Raw genomic sequence first — 25,272 nt, forward strand, 5'->3', positions numbered from 1 at the left:
CTGATCTTACACCTCCAGACTTCTTTCTGTGGGGTACGTTAAAGTAGAATGTGTACCGTGATGTGCCTACAACCCCAGAGGATATGAAACAACGTATTGTGGCAGCCTGCGGCGACATTACACCAGATGTACTGCGGCGTGTACGACATTCATAACGCCAGAGATTGCAATTGTGTGCAGCAAATGATGGCCACCACATTGAACATCTATTGGCCTGACATGTCGGGACACACTCTATTCCACTCCGTAATTGAAAACGGAAACCACGTGTGTACGTGTACCTCACCCCTCATAGTATTGTACAAGTGCGTCAGTGAAAAAGACCAATAAAAAGGTGTTAGCATGTGGACGTAAAGTGCTGTTCCAGTCTCTTCTGTACCTAAGGTTCATCACCGTTCCCTTTGGATCCCTACGTAATCTGGTGCTCTCCGATACACACGATCGAACAGCGCAGGAATGGTACTCAAGCGTCAACTTTAGGTTACAATATCTCTGAATGTAATTAACATTTTACAATGCAACAAACGGCACTGATTACGTATTTGTTTATATGTTCAGATGTGCTAACAAAACGAACGGGGTTCCATTTAAAAAAACGTAGGTTTGTGTTAAAAAACATACTTCCGTGCATTTTTTTATGGTTTGTATTAACCAATTACACTAGCCCCTATCCTCACGTTCGGTCTATGGAATCGATTCGTTAGTATTTGATGCGTTTTACGAAATATATCCAGCGGTAACGTTAGGTGACTCACCCTGTATACGTAGTTTGACTACATTGACTGTATTTCTTTAACAAGGACTAACTGTGCCTCGATCGATGTTGAACTATTGAGTTAAAATTCGGTCACACGGTAAACTGCACCGGCTTAAGTACCTAGGTATTACAATAAAGAGCAACATAAAATGAAAAAATCTCATTTGGAATGTTGTGGGGAAGGTGAATACATGGGAGCGAAGAATCTTTTAGTCAGCCTTCACTACTCTTGTTTGTTCCCCTCAGGAGTACTTCCGAGTGGCGTGGGTTCTTTAGTAGATACTATTGACAAAGGATATAGAAAAAGGACAAGAATGATAGATTGTTTTTGATCATCGCGGAGTAGAGGAGGTAGGGTCACGGACATGATAAGCGAGTTGTGGTGGCAATCATTAGAACAGGTTTCTTCGCTATGGGGAGATGTTTTCTCGAAATGACGAGCAACAACTTCCTGCTTCCATTCCCAAAATACTTACGGTATATAAATCCCACTTACGAAAGGGGATCCGGCAATAGGAATAAAATAAGTTAGAGCCCGCAAGGGGTTAATTTTTCCCATGTGATACTCGAGAGTTGAACGGTATAAATACATTCTTAAAGTATTTATGTGAACCCTCTTCCAGATAACTGAAAAATTCAGAGTATTTATGCAAATGTAGTGCAAAGAAGGCTGGTTAGAAGGCTAGCCACTTCTGTGTAGCGATTTTAAGTAGACGCTTCAAACACCTCTTCATCTTCTCAGATCTTTTCTGCTCCGGAGGCCAGTTAGCATTATGTCGCAGTGCAAGGGTAAACACTCTTAACTGGCATATCTGACGCTCGGAAAATCGTCACGTGATACCGAAGTACAAATTAAACACCGTAAAATTGAATGTACGCGGCTTTTGCTTTTTTGTGATTTAAATTGTCCATTCTGATGTGCTAAACCTACGTACCTATCTTTAGCTGTTAGATGACAGTTAACTTTATTTGACTATAACGTGGTACAGATTCTCCACTTATCATATTTTTGTGATTTAAATTTAAAGTTTAGTGTATGTTCACTGGTGTACAAAACTCAAGGACGATATAAGTTTGGTGTATTGTGTAGCTGCCAAGTCACATAGCTCGCTGAAACTTGGACCATACATAGTGTTGTGACCGTAGAAAATATTAATTTTTATTCTTGCTTTGTGACCATAATAAGAGTCCAGGCTCCATAGGCAAACAGCCAGCCGACATTAAGAAATAGTCCAAGTGGGCGTAGGCACAAGATAAGCGGCGGAAGCTGCCAAGTATGGCTTGTTGATCAAATAACTTAGTGTCTGACTTCTTGCCAGAGGAAGCAGCATGAATCAAGCTTGCGCAATGGAAGACGCTAGCACCAGGGCGATAATTCAGCAAGAGAGAGTGTTAGTCACCTGCGGAAAAGACTCGTATGGAACCAAATTAAGTTGTGTGCAGCTAGAAACGAAAGAGTCGTGTGGAACCGAAGGCATTCTTGCGTAAGCCGACCAATTAGAAACGAGAGTGTCTTGTGGAACCTCAGACATTCTTGCGCAATCCGATCACTTAGAAATGAAAGGGTCGTGTGAAACAAATTAACTCGTGTGCACCCAAGTACATGAGAAATGACATAAAAGGCCAGGCAGCGGAATAGCTAGAAGCAGAGATTCAGATGCACATTCAGAGCCAGTGCCGGTAGTTTGGAGATTCCGCAGCGAGACACCAGCGAGGCCTAGTAGGCCCATAGCAGCCGATACAGCTGATAAATACTTCAACTATGAGAAGACGGTGATAGACTCTGGTGGACACCCAGGAACTGCAGGTCAAGTAGGATTTTTAGAGTTTCAGTGGAATAGTGTTGAACAGAGGATGTCAGTCTTCGTCTCAATTACTTAGAGAGATTTCAGAGCGAACCAAAAATAAGTGATTGCTTTGTACTTGTTTCTTATATGTCCCGGTAATTAGCTTTGAAGTAGCAAGTCCGAATAAATAGACTGAATCTTACTAACGGGTTTATGGTCCAACACCTCACATAAGTATAAGTGAGAATAAACTTGGTAGAAACTAAACGATCTTTTCTGCCTATTGCAATTCTGTAACCTATTTTCAGGAAACTTATTTGCTTCAAACCAAGGAGATTCTCTTCCTCTCATCTCCGATATAAAGGTTGACAGCATTTTATAACTAACCCATTGTTGTTAACGTCCCGATTGCACTATGCAGTTGACACATACTTAATTCTGGTATAGTGAAACTGTGCCGGGACACGTCAATAGAAAGAACTGCTACGGTATAGTACAGAAGGATAACCGAAAGGAGTATGCAATGAGAGGAACAGAAACGACAATAAATACACTTAAGCGACCATGGACATTACATGACGGTACGTTGTTCTTAATATGGTGTGTCAACCCCACGGTCACCAGTGCACACTGTGCAGCGTGCTCCAACACTGGCCACAAGGTTGATAAGTTTTCGTTGTTTCGGCTTTTCATTCCTCCAGCAGAGCAGTTGACAACTACTAGACGGTCGCTGGTGTACGTGGACGGAGCGCAAAACGTATCCCCAACGCATCCCACTCGTGCTCAGTGGGATGTAAGTCAGGGTAATGGGCAGCAAGTCCATTTTGCGAATGTCCTCCCGTTCGAACAGATCCTCCATCTGCGCTGTTCGAAGCTGTCGCGCATTGTCATCCATAAAAATGAAGAAGAACGGATGCATCCTTGCGAAGAATTAGAAGAGGAAGTAGTACTGTGTCACAATAATGCAGACCGGCTAGACTATCGCGTTCGATGATTTGGAGGTCAGTGGAACCATGACACTTCACGCCTCCCCACACCATGCCACCTGGACCACCAAAATAATAATGTTCAACTGCGTTCAGTGGTTAGAGCTTGGAACACGTAATGCACCCAGTAACAATTTCGAACATGATAGTTTTCGTGGTCTGCATGCTATGGCGTGAGGAGGCATAAGGTTGCATGGGCGTAACGACCTTCAAATCTTGGAAGACGGTGCACTTACTGGTCGACTTCATTGTGATATCGAACGCCTTTCACATGTGCGTCTTTTCAGGTGTTCCTCAGACATAAATCTCATGGAGCGTGTGAGATGCGCTGGGTAGGTGTACTGCAGTACCTCCACATCCGCCATCGACCATTCAGCAATGTCAGCCGCGCTGGTGGAGGCATGGTGCGCCCCACCACAAGAACTTACCAACAATGTGGCCAGCATGGGAACACGTCGTAGAGCATGCAGTGGTGTCGGTGGTGGTCGCACACTCTATTATGAATGAGGTACCGCCTTTTGTGACGTTAAGCGGACGATCAAGAGTCGAGGTGACTTCATTGCAATTGTCGACTTTAAAGAAGTGTCATTTCTTTTCAAAAAATGGTTCAAATGGCTCCAAGCATTATGGGACTTAACATCTGAGGTCATCAGTCCACTAGACTTAGAAATCCTTAAACCTAACTAACCTAAGGACATCACACACATCCATGCCCGAAGCCGGATTCGAACCTGCAACCGTAGCAGCAGCGCGGTTCCGGACTGAAGTGCCTAAAACCGCTCGGCCATTTCTTTTCACCTCACTGCTTATTTCTTTCAGCTATCTTCTGTACTACAATCTAGAAGTTCCATGTATGGTCAAAGCCGGCCGGTGTGTCCAAGCGGTTCTAGGCGCTTCAGTCTGGAACCACGCGACTGCTACGGCCGCAGGTTCGAATCCTGCCTCTGGCATGGAGGTGTGTGCTGTCCTTAGGTTTAAGTAGTTCTAAGTCTAGGGGACTGATGACCTCAGATGTTAAGTCCCATAGTGCTCAGAGCCATTTGAACCATTTGCATGGTCAAAGTTCCATCGAGCTGTGTCATTGGGCAGGGCAGGAAGTTTTGTATACCAGTGCATATGCATCTGCTTCGAACAATTTGTCCTATTTGAAAACATGGATCCATCCTAGTAGACTTGCACCACTTAAGCAAACATACACTACATAGCTTTCAATCTCATTATTTTAGGCCGGCTGTTGTGGCCGAGCAGTTCTAGGTGCTTCAGTCCGGAAACGCGCTGTTGCTACGGTCGCATGTTCGAATCCTGCCTCGGGCATGGATGTGTGTGATGTCCTTAGGTTAGTTAGGTTTAAGTATTTCTAAGTCTAAGGGACTGATGACCTCAGATGTTAACTCCCATAGTGCTCAGAGCCATTTGAACCATTATTTTCGAAACACCCAGCAGTTCCATAACAAAAGCGGTGTACTTTCCCACAAGCGTTTCATGAAGCACACCTCATACTAATGTGAAATCAGGATGCAGCGGGGAGAAAAATCGTTTTTCGTTTGCGGTAGAGTTTAACAAAGCGGCCACGTTTTCAGATGGGCGTTTAACAGGACAGCTCTGAGGCAGCGTTCGCCAACGTTATCAGGGAATAAACGGGGTGCAAAATATTAAAGGCCTATCCCACGGCAGATTTATGACTGCTCGTTAAATTTCATGTAGATGAGAGTTCGTAAACCTGTAACGTGTGAGCCATAAACTTCAAAAGAGTTTTAAGTCTCGTTGCTACCAACCAACTTTCATCCATTGTGGTGTAGAGATGCAATCGCACACAATAACATGCCCTCAGACATTTCTCAGCAACAGTGTAAAAATAATACACGAAACATATAAGTTATGTAATACGTTTCTAAATTTCCTTGGCAGAATTAATTGTAAAATATGACAGATCTCAATGTGAAGGAGTTTCAGTCCGGACCGAGTCAAGTTTAACACCTCACTAAAAAGGAGCAGTTGTCAGTAATTGTATTAATAGTCAACGACAAGCGTGTTTTAACAGGTAAAATATAACAAATACAAATTCCCTAACAATGTAATCGATATTTACACACGAGAGATGTGAAGTAACGTAACACATTAACTACTTGGTGGATATGAAAGAAAGTGCAGGGGTGTGTTGTCAGAGATCTCCCAGTTGTATACAATTACTTGGATGTCTCATGTGGCGAGGTCAGCTTGAATAGACCCGTAATGTTAGGATACAGCGTTAATAGTGTCCTGCATGAGACAGTCATGTCGTTTAAATGCCTGGGCGTAACGTTGCAAACCGATATGAAATGGAATGGCCATGTGACGATTGTGATAGGGTAGGAGAATGGTTGACTTTGGTTTATTGCGAGAATTTTGGAAAAGCGTGGTTCAACTGTGAAAGAGACCGCATACAGAACGCTGCTGCGACTTACACTTGAGTACTGGTATCCATACCAGGTCGGCTTAAAGGAAGATACTGAAGAAGTTGAAAGGAGAGTTGCTAGAATTGTTGTTGGTACGTGCGGACAATATGCAAGTGTTGCGAAGCTGCTTCGGGAACACTAATGGGGCTCCCTGGAGGGAAGGCGGCTTCCTTTCCGAGGAACCTACGGAGAAAATTTGGAGAACCGGAAATTGAAGCTGATTGCAGAATGATTCTGCTGCCATCGGTACACATTTCCCGTAAGGGCCAGGAAGACGATACGAGAAATAACAACTCATACGGAGGCGTATAGACAGTCGTTTGTCCCCCGCTCTATTTGCGAGAGGAACATAAAAGGATATGACTCATTGTAAGTGGTGGTATAGGGTAATCTGTGCCATGCAATGTACTGTGGCTTGCGGAGTATGTTAGTGGATGTAGACGTGTAGTGTAAAATGGGGCTGGTAACGGAACACCAGACAGATAACGTAACGCGAACAGATTCTGCATGTGTGTGTATGTGTGAATCAGCGAGAAGTGACGGTGTACGGTGACGCTGTTGTTCATTTGATCACAGTCTGAAGATTATTTTACACGTGGAAGAATCATCAGGAAACAGGAAGAAGGGCCGGCTGGAGTGGCCGAGCGGTTCAAGGCGCTACAGTCTGGAACCGCGCGACCGCTACGGTCGGAGGTTCGAATCCTGCCTCCGGCATGGATGTGTGTGGTTTCCTTAGGTTGGTTAGGTTTAAGTAGTTCTAAGTTCTAGTTGGATTCTGGATTCTGGAGAAGAATGGCCAGCTGCCATTTCTGGATGTACTAGTCCAGAGGAAAGCAGATGGATCAATTGGCCACAGTGTGTAACGAAAACCAACACACACTGATTTATATCTGCAGGCCAGCAGTTGTCACCACCCTGCACAGAAGAATGGGGTTCTGAAGACTTTGGTCCACAGAGCACGTGCCCTGTCAGACCAAGAGAATCTACCCATAGAGATAGAACGTCTCAAAACAGTTTTCTCCAAGAATGGATACACGGACAGACAAATTGAGAGGGCACTCCGACCAGCCACTATACCACAGGTTCCTGAAGAAGACCAAGATGAAGCAAAGAAGGTGGCATATCTGCCCTATGCTGGCTCTATTTCTGCCAGAATCAGTAGGATCCTCCGTAAACACAATATCAAGTGTGTTTTCTGTCCATCCAACAAGATCGGGGGACTGCTGGGGAGTGTCAAAGACGACCTGGGGTTACGAAAACCAGGGATTTACAATATACCTTGTCAATGTGGCATGTCCTACATTGGCCAGACGACAAGAACTGTGGAGATCAGGTGCAAAGAACATCAGAGGCACACTAGATTAAGACAGGTGACTAAGTCAGCCATTGCTGAACACTGCCTGGAACTAGATCATGCCAAGAAGTATGAGGATACCAAGATTCTAGCACAAACACCCAGATTCTGGGACAGTGTTATAAGAGAATCGAAAGAGATTAAAATGGCTGACGATCTTATGAATCGTGACACAGGGTACCAGCTAGGCAGAGCCTGGGATCCGGCTCTGGAATTGTTAAAGGAACAACGGGGCCAGCTGCAACACTACACAAACAGAAGAACCAGAAAGATGGAGATGGTAAACGAGCCCCTGACGGAATGCCAGGCGCACCAGACCGAAGATGGAACACCCAGAAGTGGGACTGGTGGGCGCGGACCGCAGAGGGAACATCCAGAGCCGCAGCGGACGAAAAACGGAGCGGCAACGCTCCAACAGGTCGTGGTGAGCGGGCGCGAACCGCAGGGGGAATGCTTGGTACTCCAGACCGTAGATGAAAGCCCCAGGAGCGGGTTTAGTGGGCGCGGACCGCAGAGGGAACACCTAGAACCGCAGCGGACGGAAAACGGAGCAGGGAATATGGGCGGACCACAGAGGAAGCGCCTGCAGCCGTTGGTGGAGGGGGAAGGCCATAGGCATAAATACTGGACCAGGTCCACTCGAGGAGCAGTCTCAGGTCGCACCTGATGAAGGTCTCGAGCTACGTGACCGAAATATCGTGCAAGTACGACGCTGATATCCGGCAGAACACCCGACAATCCAAGATGTCAAGAAATAAGTAGATACACTCCTGGAAATGGAAGAAAGAACACATTGACACCGGTGTGTCAGAACCACCATACTTGCTCCGGACACTGCGAGAGGGCTGTACAAGCAATGATCACACGCACGGCACAGCGGACACACCAGGAACCGCGGTGTTGGCCGTCGAATGGCGCTAGCTGCGCAGCATTTGTGCACCGCCGCCGTCAGTGTCAGCCAGTTTGCCGTGGCATACGGGGCTCCATCGCAGTCTTTAACACTGGTAGCATGCCGCGACAGCGTGGACGTGAACCGTATGTGCAGTTGACGGACTTTGAGCGAGGGCGTATAGTGGGCATGCGGGAGGCCGGGTGGACGTACCGCCGAATTGCTCAACACGTGGGGCGTGAGTTCTCCACAGTACATCGATGTTGTCGCCAGTGGTCGGCGGAAGGTGCACGTGCCCGTCGACCTGGGACCGGACCGCAGCGACGCACGGCTGCACGCCAAGACCGTAGGATCCTACGCAGTGCCGTAGGGGACCGCACCGCCACTTACCAGCAAATTAGGGACACTGCTGCTCCTGGGGTATCGGCGAGGTCCATTCGCAACCGTCTCCATGAAGCTGGGCTACGGTCCCGCACACCGTTAGGCCGTCTTCCACTCACGCCCCAACATCGTGCAGCCTGCCTCCAGTGGTGTCGCGACAGGCGTGAATGGAGGGACGAATGGAGACGTGTCGTCTTCAGCGATGAGAGTCGCTTCTGCCTTGGTGTCAATGATGGTCGTATGCGTGTTTGGCGCCGTGCAGGTGAGCGCCACAATCAGGACTGCATACGACCTAGGCACACAGGGCCAACACCCGGCATCATGGTGTGGGGAGCGATCTCCTACACTGGCCGTACACCACTGGTGATCGTCGAGGGGACACTGAATAGTGCACGGTACATCCAAACCGTCATCGAACCCATCGTTCTACCATTCCTAGACCGGCAAGGGAACTTGCTGTTCCAACAGGACAATGCACGTCCGCATGTATCCCGTGCCACCCAACGTGCTCTAGAAGGTGTAAGTCAACTACCCTGGCCAGCAAGATCTCCGGATCTGTCCCCCATTGAGCATGTTTGGGACTGGATGAAGCGTCGTCTCACGCGGTCTGCACGTCCAGCACGAACGCTGGTCCAACTGAGGCGCCAGGTGGAAATGGCATGGCAAGCCGTTCCACAGGACTACATCCAGCATCTCTACGATCGTCTCCATGGGAGAATAGCAGCCTGCATTGCTGCGAAAGGTGGATATACACTGTACTAGTGCCGACATTGTGCATGCTCTGTTGCCTGTGTCTATGTGCCTGTGGTTGTGTCAGTGTGATCATGTGATGTATCTGACCCCAGGAATGTGTCAATAAAGTTTCCCCTTCCTGGGACAATGAATTCACGGTGTTCTTATTTCAATTTCCAGGAGTGTATTTCACAGTACCGAAGTGAAACAAGTGTCATAGTTCTTATGGTATGCACTTTAGAACAGACATTTACTGGATTCTTTTTCCATGTTTTGGTCCATACTGCGACATCAAAAAATATGGAAAGCAAAGAGCTTGCAGTAAAAGATATCTGAATCTCAGTATAGAAGATGAAGTAGAGCTCACAGCTCTTAGCGTATATATTTTAGGATTCATGTTTACTAGACCTTCAGCTTAAAAAGATCGTTAGTAACAAATCCCGAAAACTGAAAAAAACTTGCTGAGACACCCCATCAGCACACGTGCATGTCCTGTATGGACTTAGGTGAATTTATTTCGTTATTCCATACATTTAATGAAACTGTGGGCGGAAATTAGGATTCAACACGTAATCAGATATAAGGTCATTAGAAAGAGTCCACGGTCTGCAATTGAGAGGACTGGGCAGGGAACTCCGCCATCTCCATCTAGTCTAATCAAGTATAAGGTCATTAGAAACATAGCACAGCCTCTAAGAAAGAGGGTTGGAGAAGAATCGCGGACGTGTCCATAAAGCCTATCAAATACAAAGCTATTAGAAGACGCGATTCCATATTGTCTCCTAGATGATTTAGAATATGGCGAAGATAACAAAGACGTGAGTACCAGCGGATCAGGATTATCGAATCTCTAACTTGTGAGGATTTGTTGAGGCTCTATTAAACTCACCAGATGATTACGAGGACACGAGAGTGGATCATGGCTTTTCAGCTGTTGGGATATGTTCGAATGTAATCTGGTAGGAGCAGAGAAGAAACGGAAGAACAGCAATGAGGTAACAGATACCGACTGCAGAGACGATCTCTGGGGTAACCATTCGGTGGAAGTAACTAGGTAATAAATACGAGGTGGGAATTTCAAGTTACTTAATGGAGTCACAGTAAACAAAAGTTGTGTAGTGAGATACGATAAAGATTAGATAAAGAAGACTACTGAATACAGGTAAGAGAAACAGTAGGCTACCCGCCTTTTAGACGTAAACACCACGAGTAAATTGTAAAATCATCATTGGAGAGAGGAATGGAAAAAGCAGAGAAGAGGAAGGATGATCCGAAAGGGGCTATGAGGCAGATGGAGCTTACTATGGGCGACAAAGTTTCAATGCTATCAAGGAAGATTCGATATGTAAACAGCAAATTTTATTATGTACTTTGTGGACGTTACTGAGCGCAGAAAACTATGCATCACAACGTCGTAGCATTTGAAACTCTATCAAGCCGCAAATCAGTTGGACATGATCCCTTGTAAACGTATTGTGAAATAGGCGAATAAGAAATGAGCAGGGGCAGGACATCCAGTCTCAGACCTGCTGTAAGAAGATGTAATAATAACTTAAAGTAATTACACATAAAAGAAGAAGAGTGATGAGGTCAAAAAAGAATTTTCACATGGAACAAGTCCAAGTGTCATCAGAAGAAGTCAAGAAGGTAGTCCATGAGTAACTGGGAAGCATTAAAACAGATTATCTGCTGTAGCTGGACTGATGAAGACGCATTTATTGGTTGAGATTTGTTTGTCTATATGTTCACTAGATATGAAGAAGCGCTGCGGAAGAGACCATCGCGCTTGATAATTTGATTTTATGTGAGTAGAGTTAGGCAGTCATGAGATGCCCAAAATTTCAGGATAGCAGATGTGAAAGAAAACTGCACTATGTGGATTTAACAAACGTGACGGAAAGCTGCGATACGATTGATGAGTAAAATAATATGCCGATTTAGATGAGTATTTGGTGGGTTCTGAGAGTATGATGTAATAATTTTGGTGTATTTCCATGTACTGTTTCAAAGACAGGTAGCTGAACATTTGAAGGAAAACCATGACAAAAACAGACGAATATTAAATGATAAAGCAATCAATTTGACATGACACAAATTTAAGGAAGTAAATGGAACAAGGATTTTCAGTAAAAGATAAGCACATCACAAACCACTGCAAATATGAAATACCACCACTAAAGGCAAGATATGATAAAGTAAGAAACCATTGTAGTAAAAAAGTATTGTAAATTTTCGTGTATGAGTTTGTAAGTAGGCTGTTTATGTTTTCTTATTGGCAACGTTACGTAGCGCTCTGTATGAAAATCACTGGCTGTGCTGTGTGCAGTCTGTGGCTAGTTTGCATTGTTGTCTGCCATTGTAGTGTTGGGCAGACGTATGTGAACAGAGCGTCGCGTTGAGCAGTTGGAGGTGAGCCGCCAGCAGTGGTGGATGTGGGGAGAGAAATAGCGGAGTTTTGAAATTTGTAAGACTGGATGTCATGAACTGCTATATATATTATGACTTTTGAACACTATTAAGGTAAATAAATTGTTTGTTCTCTATCAAAATCTTTCATTTGCTAACTATGCTTATCAGTAGTTAGTGCCTTCAGTAGTTTGAATCTTTTATTTAGCTGGCAGTATTGGCGCTCGCTGTATTGCAGAAGTTCGAGTAACGAAGATTTTTGGTGAGGTAAGTGATTTGTGAAAGGTATAGGTTAATGTTAGTCAGGGCCCTTCTTTTGTAGGGACTTTTGAAAGTCAGATTGCGTTGCGCTAAGAATATTGTGTGTCCGTTTAAACACAGTCACGTATAATTTTTCTAAGGGGACGTTTCAAGTTGAGAACTGCGTTGCGCTTGTGTTTATATTTCAGGTTATTGATTGCCACAATTTAGAAGGGCTACAGTATGAGACATAAAACGAATTCATAAGATGCAAGGCAATGTTTATGTGGATGAAGTATCTTCATGGAGAAGAAATGGCGAATGAAAAGAATAGAAGATGAGGAAAGTATGTAGGATGGCACCAGTAGATTTGCATGACAGGTAATTGTGAGACACCTTTTAGTATGGATAGAGATCTCTGGGCTTACCGGTAATGTACGTGGACAAGAAGTAACCACAAGCAAAACTAACAACCAACTTAAAACGCAAATGAGCTCCCAACCAAAATAATACTGAGAAACTGTTGTTAGGTGAGTAACAAAAATAGACTTTGAAAATTATTTTTCACGAGGATTGTGAGTACAAATTAACGACCATGAAGTAAATTAAATCTGTATATGAATCTTGAAGAGAGTGAACATTTAACAGTACTGGATAGTAATAATGTGTAAAAGAATTGACGCGAATTGAAATAAAAAAAAACAAATAATTGAAAGCATAGTAATACATTTAAAAATTAACATTAATATACTACATAATTTGATAAATTAATTGACTTGAAAAAAAAAGAGGAATGTGGAGCATTGTAGTATTCCAGGGAGAGTAATAAGAGTGGATAATGTTTGTATTCTAAGGAGAATGAAACAATATAATATGTGCTGTAAACTGTTTGAGGTCACACCAGTCACGCTTTGGATGGGTTCATTACAGAGCTGCAGATGGTGGACAGAACGAGAGAGGTGGAACGAGCAAACGATGTGCTATGTTCCAGCTGCAGTCACACTCCCAGTGGCAAGAGAAACGCGCACAGCGTGTTCACCAGTTGAGGCGTGTAGCGTGATTTGGTCACAGCCCGCTACACAAGGTAAGCTTCACTGGGGACAAAACAGTCAGTTCTTGCCTGCTTTCTGTTGAATGAGCCCAACAAGCGAGAGGTCTTCCCAAGGGAATTTAGGGAACGCATCACCGACCCACTGCGAGTGAACGCACAACTGTACATTCTGCGACTGCGCTATTACAAGACACGCGTGCTCCAGCACCCCTGTTTCCCTATGCAAAATGTCATATGGGGGTCTGACAATGAATCACTACCTGTTGCCGACGGGATAAATGCACTGTGTTTATACGCACACTGAACAATGAAAAAATCTCAATCATACTGACAACTCCCATGATGTTGTGGCCAAAGGACCCACATTTTTAACTTTACAGTAGAAACCAATGCGTCGATGGCTGTAGTGTAACATTTTGACTACTGAGGGAAGATCACTGGCCGCTACATGAGTGAACTAATCACGATTCAAAATTTTATACGAGTGAAAAAGACATTAATCACACTATCCAGGAAAAAACAGTATTTAGACTTTGTTTCTACACCTGAGCCTCAAATATATTGTGAAAAGCCGCGATAATTTCAAAGCCGTAAATCCTTTGTAAGATATATTATGATCACCAGTACTGGGAACGCCGAACTTATGACTTCGTATGTATGCACTACAGACACAATAGGAAGAAACTTTAAGCTGAGAATAATCTTGCATTTGAAACAATTCGGCTTCTTGTCATATTGTGAAGATGCCACAACAAACTATACACGTTACCATGAATCTTGAACACAAGACATAGTCTTATTCCTGTGGTATCTAACCAGTGAATGTGCCGATACATGTGACGAACATGTTTAGTGCCACCAACCGATGACAATATAGTGTGTGCTTTTCCTTCAGGGAGAATCTAATGTACTATGTGCGTGTAATTTTTTTCCCGTATAAGAGACTGACTTTTAATCTTCTTATGAACTTTATTAATATGTCTGTAAAATTTTGTTGTTTTAATTTGTTTCAATATGATATCGTATGGGGGACACACGTATATTGTAATGCTGAACTCCATCAGTTTTGTGTTACTATTTACTTGCTGTTTAACTACACCAATTGCATCTCTATGGCAGATGTGTACAGCATTTATATGCACAGCGACAGAAGTGTGATTTCTGTATGACAAACTGAATTTTGTATTTTGGTATGTACTGCAGAATAACACTGCGTTGTGCCAAGTGCATTGCTGTATGTATCTTGAGTTTTTTGTATATATATTACTACACAGGTTATAATAATGATGTACTTTCAAGAGTTTTACTCTGTTAGCCGTATCTTAACGTATACGTGTTTGCAGAAGTGAAAATAGTTTAAAATTAAGAAATTGTTGTAAGTGAGAAAGAATGGTTAGCTGATGTTTAAGGTATGAAAAAGCATGAGTGTGTCTAGCTCATCAGTGAGCGAATGAGTTAGAACAACAGTAATACATTGTTTTCATGAAGTCATTCAGGGCGAATCAAAGTCAAGCCAAGAGGAGAAACTGCAATGTTAACTTTAAAAGAAGAGTGAATGAGTTGTGAGTTGGCCCACTAGGTGAGTCTATGGCTCTGAGCACTATGGGACTCAACATCTTAGGTCATAAGTCCCCTAGAACTTAGAACTACTTAAACCTAACTAACCTAAGGACATCACACATACCCATGCCCGAGGCAGGATTCGAACCTGCGACCGTAGCAGTCCCGCAGTTCCGGACTGCAGCGCCAGAACCGCTAGACCACCGCGGCCGGCAGGTGAGTCTACGTTTGATAGAAAAGAAAGAGAGGGAGTATGTGATAGCTTATCAGGTTGGTGAGGAATATAATACTGATGTGTACCCTTGGTAATATCCTATTTTTCACCAAACAAACAGGGTCACGTATAAGCAGATAGTCACAGAGCCACATTAGTTCAAACTTCTTTGATGCACTTATGCTATAACAAGTTAGGAGAACATCTGCATAAATTTAAAAAAAGAGCAGGAACGGCTATGTTATGCGATGTTATTTCGTAAACTGTCCTGTAACTGATGTACAATCCAAAATAAAAACAAGAATCAAATCGGAATAAATTAATACCCAGTGATAAATGAGATATGAATTGTTTCCAATGATTGCTGTTACTTAAAAATATAGATAACGATTTCTTATACTGCATTACAAGTACATCTAAATAAGGAGCGTCTATGAAAGCATCTTGCGATTGGCAGGTACGCGGGAGAGGTCCTCCTCTAGTGGTCAGACCTGAAAATACTTATAAGTAAGCCGACGTGTCATGGGACGCAATAAAAGTCACAATGACGAAAGTGACTGTTTTAGAGAGCAGTGTGGCCTCGAGATGTGTGCTACACTCCTGGAAATTGAAATAAGAACACCGTGAATTCATTGTCCCAGGAAGGGGAAACTTTATTGACTCATTCCTGGGGTCAGATACATCACATGATCACACTGACAGAACCACAGGCACATAGACACAGGCAACAGAGCATGCACAATGTCGGCACTAGTACAGTGTATATCCACCTTTCGCAGCAATGCAGGCTGCTATTCTCCCATGGAGACGATCGTAGAGATGCTGGATGTAGTCCTGTGGAATGGCTTGCCATGCCATTTCCACCTGGTGCCTCAGTTGGACCAGCGTTCGTGCTGGACGTGCAGACCGCGTGAGACGACGCTTCATCCAGTCCCAAACATGCTCAATGGGGAACAGATCCGGAGATCTTGCTGGCCAGGGTAGTTAACTTACACCTTCTAGAGCACGTTGGGTGGCACGGGATACATGTGGACGTGCATTGTCCTGTTGGAACAGCAAGTTCCCTTGCCGGTCTAGGAATGGTAGAACGATGGGTTCGATGACGGTTTGGATGTACCGTGCACTATTCAGTGTCCCCTCGACGATCACCAGTGGTGTACGGCCAGTGTAGGAGATCGCTCCCCACACCATGATGCCGGGTGTTGGCCCTGTGTGCCTCGGTCGTATGCATTCCTGATTGTGGCGCACACCTGCACGGCGCCAAACACGCATACGACCATCATTGGCACCAAGGCAGAAGCGACTCTCATCGCTGAAGACGACACGTCTCCATTCGTCCCTAAATTCACGCCTGTCGCGACACCACTGAAGGCGGGCTGCACGATGTTGGGGCGTGAGCGGAAGACGGCCTAACGGTGTGCGGGACCGTAGCCTAGCTTCATGGAGACGGTTGCGAATGGTCCTCGCCGATACCCCAGGAGCAACAGTGTCCCTAATTTGCTGGGAAGTGGCGCTGCGGTCCCCTACGGCACTGCGTAGGATCCTACGGTCTTGGCGTGCATCCGTGCGTCGCTGCGGTCCGGTCCCAGGTCGACGGGCACGTGCACCTTCCGCCGACCACTGGCGACAACATCGATGTACTGTGGAGACCTCACGTCACACGTGTTGAGCAATTCGGCGGTACGTCCACCCGGCCTCCCGCATGCCCACTACACGCCCTCGCTCAAAGTCCGTCAACTGCACATACGGTTCACGTCCACGCTGTCGCGGCATGCTACCAGTGTTAAAGACTGCGATGGAGCTCCGTATGCCACGGCAAACTGGCTGACTCTGACGGCGGCGGTGCACAAATGCTGCGCAGCTAGCGCCATTCGACGGCCAACACCGCGGTTCCTGGTGTGTCCGCTGTGCCGTGCGTGTGATCATTGCTTGTACAGCCCTCTCGCAGTGTCCGGAGCAAGTATGGTGGGTCTGACACACCGGTGTCAATGTGTTCTTTTTTCCATTTCCAGGAGTGTATTTTGGTAGAGTCCCGGAAGATCAGCAATTGTGGACGGATCTGCATGCCATCAGAATCTGCCGAAATATGCAGGATGTTAAGAGGACTTTTTGGAGAGTAGAATGGGAACAACAGGTTTAGTGTGCCTGTGAAGAGTTTGAGACGCTGCTATTATGTTGGATTCCCAAGAATGTCAATGTTTAAGAAAACGAAAAAATAACAGCCACCATTGGACAATCTAAGTTATTTAAAGGTTTGAGTAAGGAACACAGTTGTGCATACGGAAGTCCACCATTATTGGCTGGCATGCGAACGTAGACAATAAGAGGAAGAGGACGGGATACAGTTTCGCAGTTTCAAGTGTAACGATGTTCGTAACTGGTTAATCACCTGGAATGAGAGTAAGCAAAGTAGACGAGCTTCTATTAAGACGACTTTCGTCGGCTCACAGAATACTTAATGTTCACCCAAGTAAAACTATGTGACTCCAGAAAAACGAAGAGAACCGAGTGTTCCTTGTCGCAAGTAGTCTGGAGAAAGTCACTTCATATTGCAGCGTCTCTTCAGTCAGGCAGCACATCGTGTAGATTCTTCTGCCGGGCGCCACACTGGGCACACCTGTCTCCGCCCGTGAGGGCCTCTCATCAGGCCACGTTAGACACAGATGTAAGTTGTTATTTTAGAGCCAGTAAATGATTTTTGCAACCACTTCTGCTGTCACTTGCAGCTAGAGTATAGTGAAATCCATTAACAACCGTAAGGCAAACAGTGAGGGAAGTGGAGTCATTTTTAAGATTTTCAGTAACTTCATTCTTCACTTTGAAGGCTTGATTGCAGATAGTGGTTCAACACGCTTTTATCCCCAGCTGTAGATGCACTTTCTACCTTTACACACTAACCTTCCACAATGACGGTACGCATTACGAGAATATATTTGTGTATCCAGATATACGTCCGTTTTAATCACCTTCCAGGTCCCTTGTGCCGGTTTTATAAGGCATTAGCTTAGTACTGTCAATTATTTTTAAACCATTTCTTTTGAATTTTCATGTATTCAGTTAAGTTAATTGAAATCCTGTTTTAATTTCGTATATAGCGAATCCCTTTATCGTTGTTTTCATGGGCAGTCATTTCATTCTTAGTTACATAGCCCCATTTTATTATCTCCATTTAAAGAATCGAATTTTAAACAATCACAATCCACAGAGCGTAAAAACTATTTACAAAACGTAAAGCGAACTCAATTTTGATCTTTTGTACGTAAGAATCAAATTTAGTTTAATTCAAGGATAGCTCTTAGCTCTTTTAGTGTCGCATGTTTCAGTTTTCGCTACGAAATGGTATGGAACATTCGGTAACGCGATGGATTCATATGGCCTAATAGAACACATTCTGACTTCTGAGTATATACTTAAATAGCTGGAGGAGAAGCTATTCTCCGCTTTCAGACAAATACATACCTTCAACGAACATCCAAAAGAAATTCGTGAGGTGGAAGTAGTGCAGTAGCAGCATCAGAATGACGCACGAGGAGGCGTCTGTCTGCACGAGCACCTGAAAAACGCGGCTCATTTTAGACAAGGAGGAAAGAGGACACAACATTCAGTGGCACGTTTAATACGTATGATTAAAGCTAATTATGATGTAAGCAAATTATTCGAGCCTCTAAGGAACATCCGTTATGTAGATGGCAAAAAGGCACAAGTAATAAACTCGAAGTAAATGTGGAAATAACATAGCATGACGTGTAGAGACGAATCTGTGTCTTCTGCTACAGTTTTTAAACTCTACAACTGCCTCTAGTACCATGGAAGGTGTTCTCTCTAATGTCCTTAAGGATGTCCTATCATCCTCTCTGTTCTTCATTTCAGTGTTTCCCACATAGTCCTTTCCTCTCCGATTCTACATAGAACGTCTTCATTCCTTATCAGTCCACCTAATTTTCACCATTCGTCTGTAGCACAACATGTGAAACTATTACATTCTGTTCCTATTTATCCACAGTCCATGTGTTACTACCATACAATGCTGTGCTCAAAACTCACATTCCCAATTTGTTTTCCTGAAATTAAGGTCTGTGTTTGGTACTAGTAGACTTCTCTTGACAAGGAGTGTCCTTTTTGGCAGTGCTAGTCTGCGTTGTCTATGTCTTCGACCGCAGTGGTAGGGGGAGGTGGGGTGCAGAGTCGTGGGCCAACTGACGTTGTGGAAAAGCTGGACAGGAGCAGAGATTAGTTGACAAGTTCCTATAGTAAGCAGAAGATTAACTTCACTTGTATTGCTGCAGACGTACAAAGACTCATTACAAGTAAAAGAGCAAGAAACAGAGTCGATCTATAACAGTGTTTCACAAGGATGAGTCACGTAGAAAACTGTCGTAGCGAGGTGTCTCCGAGTGCGAGTGGGGGCTGAGTCACTGCCGCCCGCCGTCCTAAGTTGTTGCCCTCGAAGTACGGAGCTGCTGGAGGGGAGGCTCAGAGGATGTGCTCCACTGGATCTCTGCATGACTGCTATTTTCGTTTGACAGATAATTGAAATTCTATTACTAACGTAACGGCGTAACGGTGGTACTCGTACGAGTAACACAGTCAGCTTTTTACGTCCTTCATGCTATATCTATCATGGGTTATTTTGCTACCTAGGTGACAGAATTCCTTAATTTCTTGTACTTCATGGTCCCCAATTCTCATGTTTTCTCGCTGTTCTCATTTCTACTTTGGTCTTCCTTCAGTTGACCCTAAATCCATATTCTGTACTCATTAGACCGTTCATTCCATTCAACAGATCCTTGTAATTTCTTCCAAACATAGCAATCGTATCAGTGAATCTTACCACTGATATCCAGTCACGCTGAATTTTAATTACACTCTTGAACCTTTCTTTAATTAACTTCGCTGCTTCTTCGGTGTATAGATTGAACAGTAGGGGCGAAAGGCTACATCCCTGTCTTACAACCTTTTTTATCCGAGGGCTTCACTCTTGGTCTTCTAGCCTTAACGTTCCCTCTTGGTACTTGTACACATTGCATATTACCATCGTCTTCCCATGTAGCTTAAGCTTATTTATTTTAGAATTTCGAACATCTTGCACTATTTGACATTATCGATCGCTTTTTCCAGCGTGACAAATTCTATGAACTGTTAAATGAGTACAACACAAAAGATAATGTACAGAACATTATTAATTTGTTGAAATTTATTGTATTCCATTTCTGTAGTGTCACAGTGTTCAAATCAAATATCTAGTAGATACTTAACTGAATAGTATCTATGTATGAGCCGGGATCGTCAGACACTGTTAGTCACTACACGTACTATGTAGTATTCATAATTTTATTTGAAGTTAGAGAAAAGTACTGCAACTGCAGAGCGTTTAGGAACACATGTTACAAACGCAGATTAAATAAGGATGAAGTATTAATTCGTTTTCACACATTTACATGAAATGTAAGTGAGAATAGCAATTTTTACACATGTTGCTTTAGAAAATGATATACTTACCGTCCACGTCTGACGGGAACATACGTGTAGTTGGATAAAACACAATTTTCTGTGGTCTTTGGCACCCAAAACTAACATTAAATAAGATTATTTTAAATTTGTGTTTATTTTCGAAATTAGTACAAAACGATGTAACATTAGGATTTAACATCATGTCAATAACAATCATCAGAGATTGAGTAAAAACTTGTGAATTATTCAGGTAAATCCGTTACATTATTCGCAGCAAGCAGTAGAGATATGCAGTCCTCTAACTTGCTATTCGTTTAATACTCACACAGGGAGAGACTACAGAGCAAATCAGCTACTGAATAGTAGAAAGTTAGTTCATAGAACAGATACATGAATTACATATAATGCGCCCATGGATTTTGTAAATCATGATCTTTACGTGATGAAATCGCATATATTAAACTTGACTCAAATAATATTGGTTATCAAAAATGTTTTAACACTGTGATATGATGTATTTATGACAAATTAAAGCTTTTGCTGAAATGGCCTTATGAGAGTGAAGAGTGATATGAAATTCATTTCTATGAAAGAAACGCTACAATGAACTCAAATTTATACAAACAGGAAGCAGTAGGTAACGATGAAATACCATATGTCTGTACTTGTGTTTGTATTCATCTTCTTGCATTCGTTAGTAAGTGAGCAATATGACGCAAAGTACTTATTATAATCCTGTATCTACAGTTCCCTCTACAGACAACACTGTGATTTGTTAAATGTTATTACTATAAAATCTGGATAACTTCAAAGTATGTTTTGCGAGAGACTGTTATTATGACCTTTAAATATTAGAGAGCACTGCAAGTAATATTCATTTCATAGACAATACTGTAAGAAAAATAAGGAATGAATATGAAAATCGCAATTTTATTTTTTTAATGCGCAAATTAGATAGTAATTTTTCGTCTACCGTAGCTTAACATCTAAATATAAGAACAATGAATGTTAAGAATTTACAGACAATGAGGAAAGAGGCGCTGGTCCTCCATTACCCAGTGTCGGCAGTTCAGTTGTTATAAAGGAAGGGATGAAAGAAACACAGGTTTGGGTGTCCCTGTACTGTTCGTGATCTGTATCATAAAACGTTCATGTCACCGCAAACAAAACTAAACAGATTTTAAGAGAGATCAGTTGACGAATTCCTAGCCTTCATTTCGTTACAAAGAAACATTATATATGTTTCCACAAGTTTTCTGTAATGAGTAATATATACTTTAAAGTGCATCAAATAGTGAGAATTAGTCAGTAGTGCAGGCCTTAAAAAGATCAAAGTACAATACACGAAAGCCCAAATAGCATCAATAGACTCCACCTTCAAACAGAACAATGCTAGGAACTTTTACAAAACTTTCAAAAGTTGCTTAAAGAAATACCCTCCACTTAGTCTATATTTCACGGACCCAAAAACGCAGAAAACCGCACATAATAATAATAGCACAATGAACTGTAGAATACTTGCCAAATACTTTGAAGAACTACATAAGCGCGACCCACAGAAAGAAAAATTTAATTTCGATCTTGTAAACCCAACACCACCGAACTCAAAGACGCCACCCACAGAAGAAATAAAGGAAATCATAAAAGACCTTATTAATAATAAAGCATCTGGAGAGGATAATATAGTTGATGAACTATGGAAATACTCCAGTGACAACATGATACTATGACTATCAGAAGTAGTCAATGAAATCTCGACAACACACAGCTTACCACCAGAATGGACATCTGCACTAATACATTTACTACATAAAAAATGGAAGAAACAGACCCTAGCAATTACAGGGGAATCTCCTGCTTACCAGTGACCTGTAAGATCTTGTCTAAGGCGCTTTTAAAAAGAGCAGAAGAAATACTTGACAGACAACTGGGAGAATATTAGGAAGGGAAGGTAATGTGCAGAACATAATAGAAATGAGGAAAATCAGGAACTTTAAATATGTAATTACTTTTGCAGATTTTAAAAAAAGCCCATGATTCGATTGACAGAAATACACTGCTTGACAACTTAAAAGAATTGGGACTTGATACTAAAACAACTGAAATAATTAAAGCAACTTTGACAAATACAAAATCGAAAGTAAGATTAAGGGGAGAGCTCTCAAAATCGTTTGAAATAAAGTCGGGTGTCCGACAGGGAGATGGTTTGTCATCTCTGCTCTTCAATTGCTTGTTAGAGAAGGTAGTCCGAGAATGAATGAAAGCCATGAATACTAAAGAGTTTCGACTGGAAGAAATCCAAACAAGGTCACTGTCGACTGTTCAGCCTTCGCAGATGACATAGCATTGATTACGGATGCGATAGATGATGTCCAAGAACTAGTAAGAGAACTGCAAAAACAAGCAGCCAAAGTAGGACTACAAATATCCTTTGAAACAACAAAGTTCATGACAAACATGTGTGATGCTCCTCAAAGTATTGCAGTTGACAACAATTCAATACACAAAATAGATTCCGTTAAATATCCAGGAGAGTGGACTACATGCAATGGAAAAGGAAAGACAGATATAAAAAACTAGAATGCACAAAATGGAAAGAGTGATTCATATGACCAAAAACTTTTATAACAAAAAATTCTTGTCATGGAACACGAAATTAATGGTTCAAATGGCTCTGAGCACTATGGGACTCAACATCTGAGGTCATCAGTCCCCTAGAACTTAGAACTACTTAAACCTAACTAACGTTAGGACATCACACACATCCATGCCCAAGGCAGGATTCGAACCTGCGACCGTAGCGGTCACGCGGTTCCAAACTGAAGTGCCTAGAACCGCACGGCCACACCGGCCGGCCACGAAATTAAGACACTGCCAAACATTGGCTAGATCTGAAGCTCTGTTGGCGGCAGAAACACTTAAACTAACAAGAAATGGAGATCTTGAGAAACCAGTAAAGGTCAAAAGAAGAATTTGAAGGAAAACACTGGGAGCTAAAAGAAACGATAATGCTGAATACATGTTAAGACCAAACAGAGGGTTCTACTTGGAAACATAAAAACTAACAGATGTCATGAGGAAGAGAAGACTACAGCTTTAGGGCATATATTCAGAATGGATAACAACAGACTAACCAAGCAGATATTTTCATTACTCAATAGCTACAAATCCAAGCCTTCGTGGTTCATAGAGACCAAAAAGGACATGGGAAACGTTGGAATTACAATAGACACAATAGAAAACAGAACACATTTCAGAAAGGTAATTCAAAAGGCAGAATTTCAGAAGACAAAGAAAACAATTAGACGAAAGTAGACTTAAGAAGAAAGGGAACAACACTCTGAAAGGATGAAGGAAATTTGGAAACTAAGGAGATCTAATACAATGAAAATTAGCCAAAGTTCATTCATCGTACCATCCAAATGTGTTATTCGAAAGAAGAAGAAGAATTGTGCCGTACGGCGCATTTTTGTGATAGAATTATTTTACTAGCATTCTGTATCGTAATCGTGTATGTGTAATAAATACGATTATGATATTCAAAATTAACAAAATCAATTTATTTCATTTTGTTATTTACCGCCTTTAGAACTGAAATTCATTCTTACAGTTAATGCTTATCTCGCCAGAAAAGTAAAACTAAAAAACTGGTAGTATTTTATACCTTTTTAGGGAATGAATAGACGAACGTTCAGAGAGAACATTACATAGTGCTGGTGAACAGGTTCATATGTAACATTAACTATACTCTTTAACATCTCACTCTCCTCGATATTTATTCAATTAAAGCTGGATTTATTTTTTTATAAGTGGGAACTGCAAACTACTGGGCCAGAACAGTATTGATCCACGTAAAAAGAAGTAGCAACACATCGCAGTCTGCATCCTGTAAATAGATAATGCAATCGATAGTAGGGCAGATTTTTCTTTGCAAGGAAGATTTTCATGCTGAAAAAAATAAAATATCTGACACGGTTCGATACTGGTAGTCTCCCTGGTGTAAGAGCACTGTAGAAACTCACGGTTATTTTACTAATTTCCATAACTCCGTTTCAGCCAGTATACGGCTTTTCATGAAACACTTGTTTTGAAGCTCCTGTTTTACAGCTTTGCCAACTATTCTACTGCTCTGAAATCAAAGTAACAGAGAGAATGTATCAGGTGCTGATAGAAATCAATAAACGACGTTTCTTGGGACCCATCTATTTCGTGATCGCACAGCATAATTTTGAGATAAACATGCAAGATGGTACACGAGCGGCAAACTGGATAGTAATTGTTTGAGGAGCCAAAAACGTAAAAACTTTGGTGGCAGACGTTGTATTACGTATAGTAATTCAATTAATAGTCTGTAAACAATGTGTTATTAGTACCGTATTTCAGTGGTACAAATTAAATTACGTTCTCTAAATTAACGAAAAACACATCACATATGCATACAAAGCGTGGGACGCAGGAGGGTGAGAGAGTGGAGCGGGTGGAGTGGTGACAACAACCACGACTTTGTCAAATACACAGAGAAATTCAGAAAAGCAACAGCAACACGCAGTGGATTCATGACAACGTACGAATTTCAACAAAAAAGAAGCCTCTGGAGTTGAGAGAGCAGCCTGAAATCCGACTGAATGTACAACTAATATAATGTGAAAAATTATAGCCACATACGAAAATTGCTAAGGGTTGGATGTGAGCGTAACAGAATTGGCGTGTTCGGTGGTTCCCTACAGAGACAGGATAATATGCGTTTGTAGTACTGTTACGAGCTGCTGGCGCACAATGAAACATACTGGAAATAAAAGAAGACGACAGGAACAAAGCACATTCTCTGAATGCAACTATAATTAAATTACTGCTTGCTGAAATTTGTGAAGAGGCGATCATCACACATGAATGGAATTGACGTGCTCACTGAGTTTGCATTGATATAATGAAATGAACAGAGCTATAGCATAGTATTAGAAGCATTAAATCAATATTTGTTGTTCACTCCAGATGTTTTACTTTTTGAGGTAGTCAGTTTTGAATCATG

General features: G+C 42.5%; 1 protein-coding gene across 1 annotated transcript in view; it reads right to left on the reverse strand.

The window, feature by feature from the left end:
- Positions 1–25,272, reverse strand: part of LOC126176163 (diuretic hormone receptor-like) — a 301,518-nt gene that overhangs the window by 101,801 nt on the left and 174,445 nt on the right. Inside the window, exon 5 of the mRNA XM_049923305.1 lies at positions 18,252–18,345. Coding sequence (XP_049779262.1) covers positions 18,252–18,345 — 94 coding nt within the window. The remainder of the gene's footprint in view (positions 1–18,251; positions 18,346–25,272) is intronic.

The sequence above is a fragment of the Schistocerca cancellata genome, chromosome 3 (genome assembly GCF_023864275.1).
Source record: "Schistocerca cancellata isolate TAMUIC-IGC-003103 chromosome 3, iqSchCanc2.1, whole genome shotgun sequence".
NCBI lineage: Eukaryota > Metazoa > Arthropoda > Insecta > Orthoptera > Acrididae > Schistocerca > Schistocerca cancellata.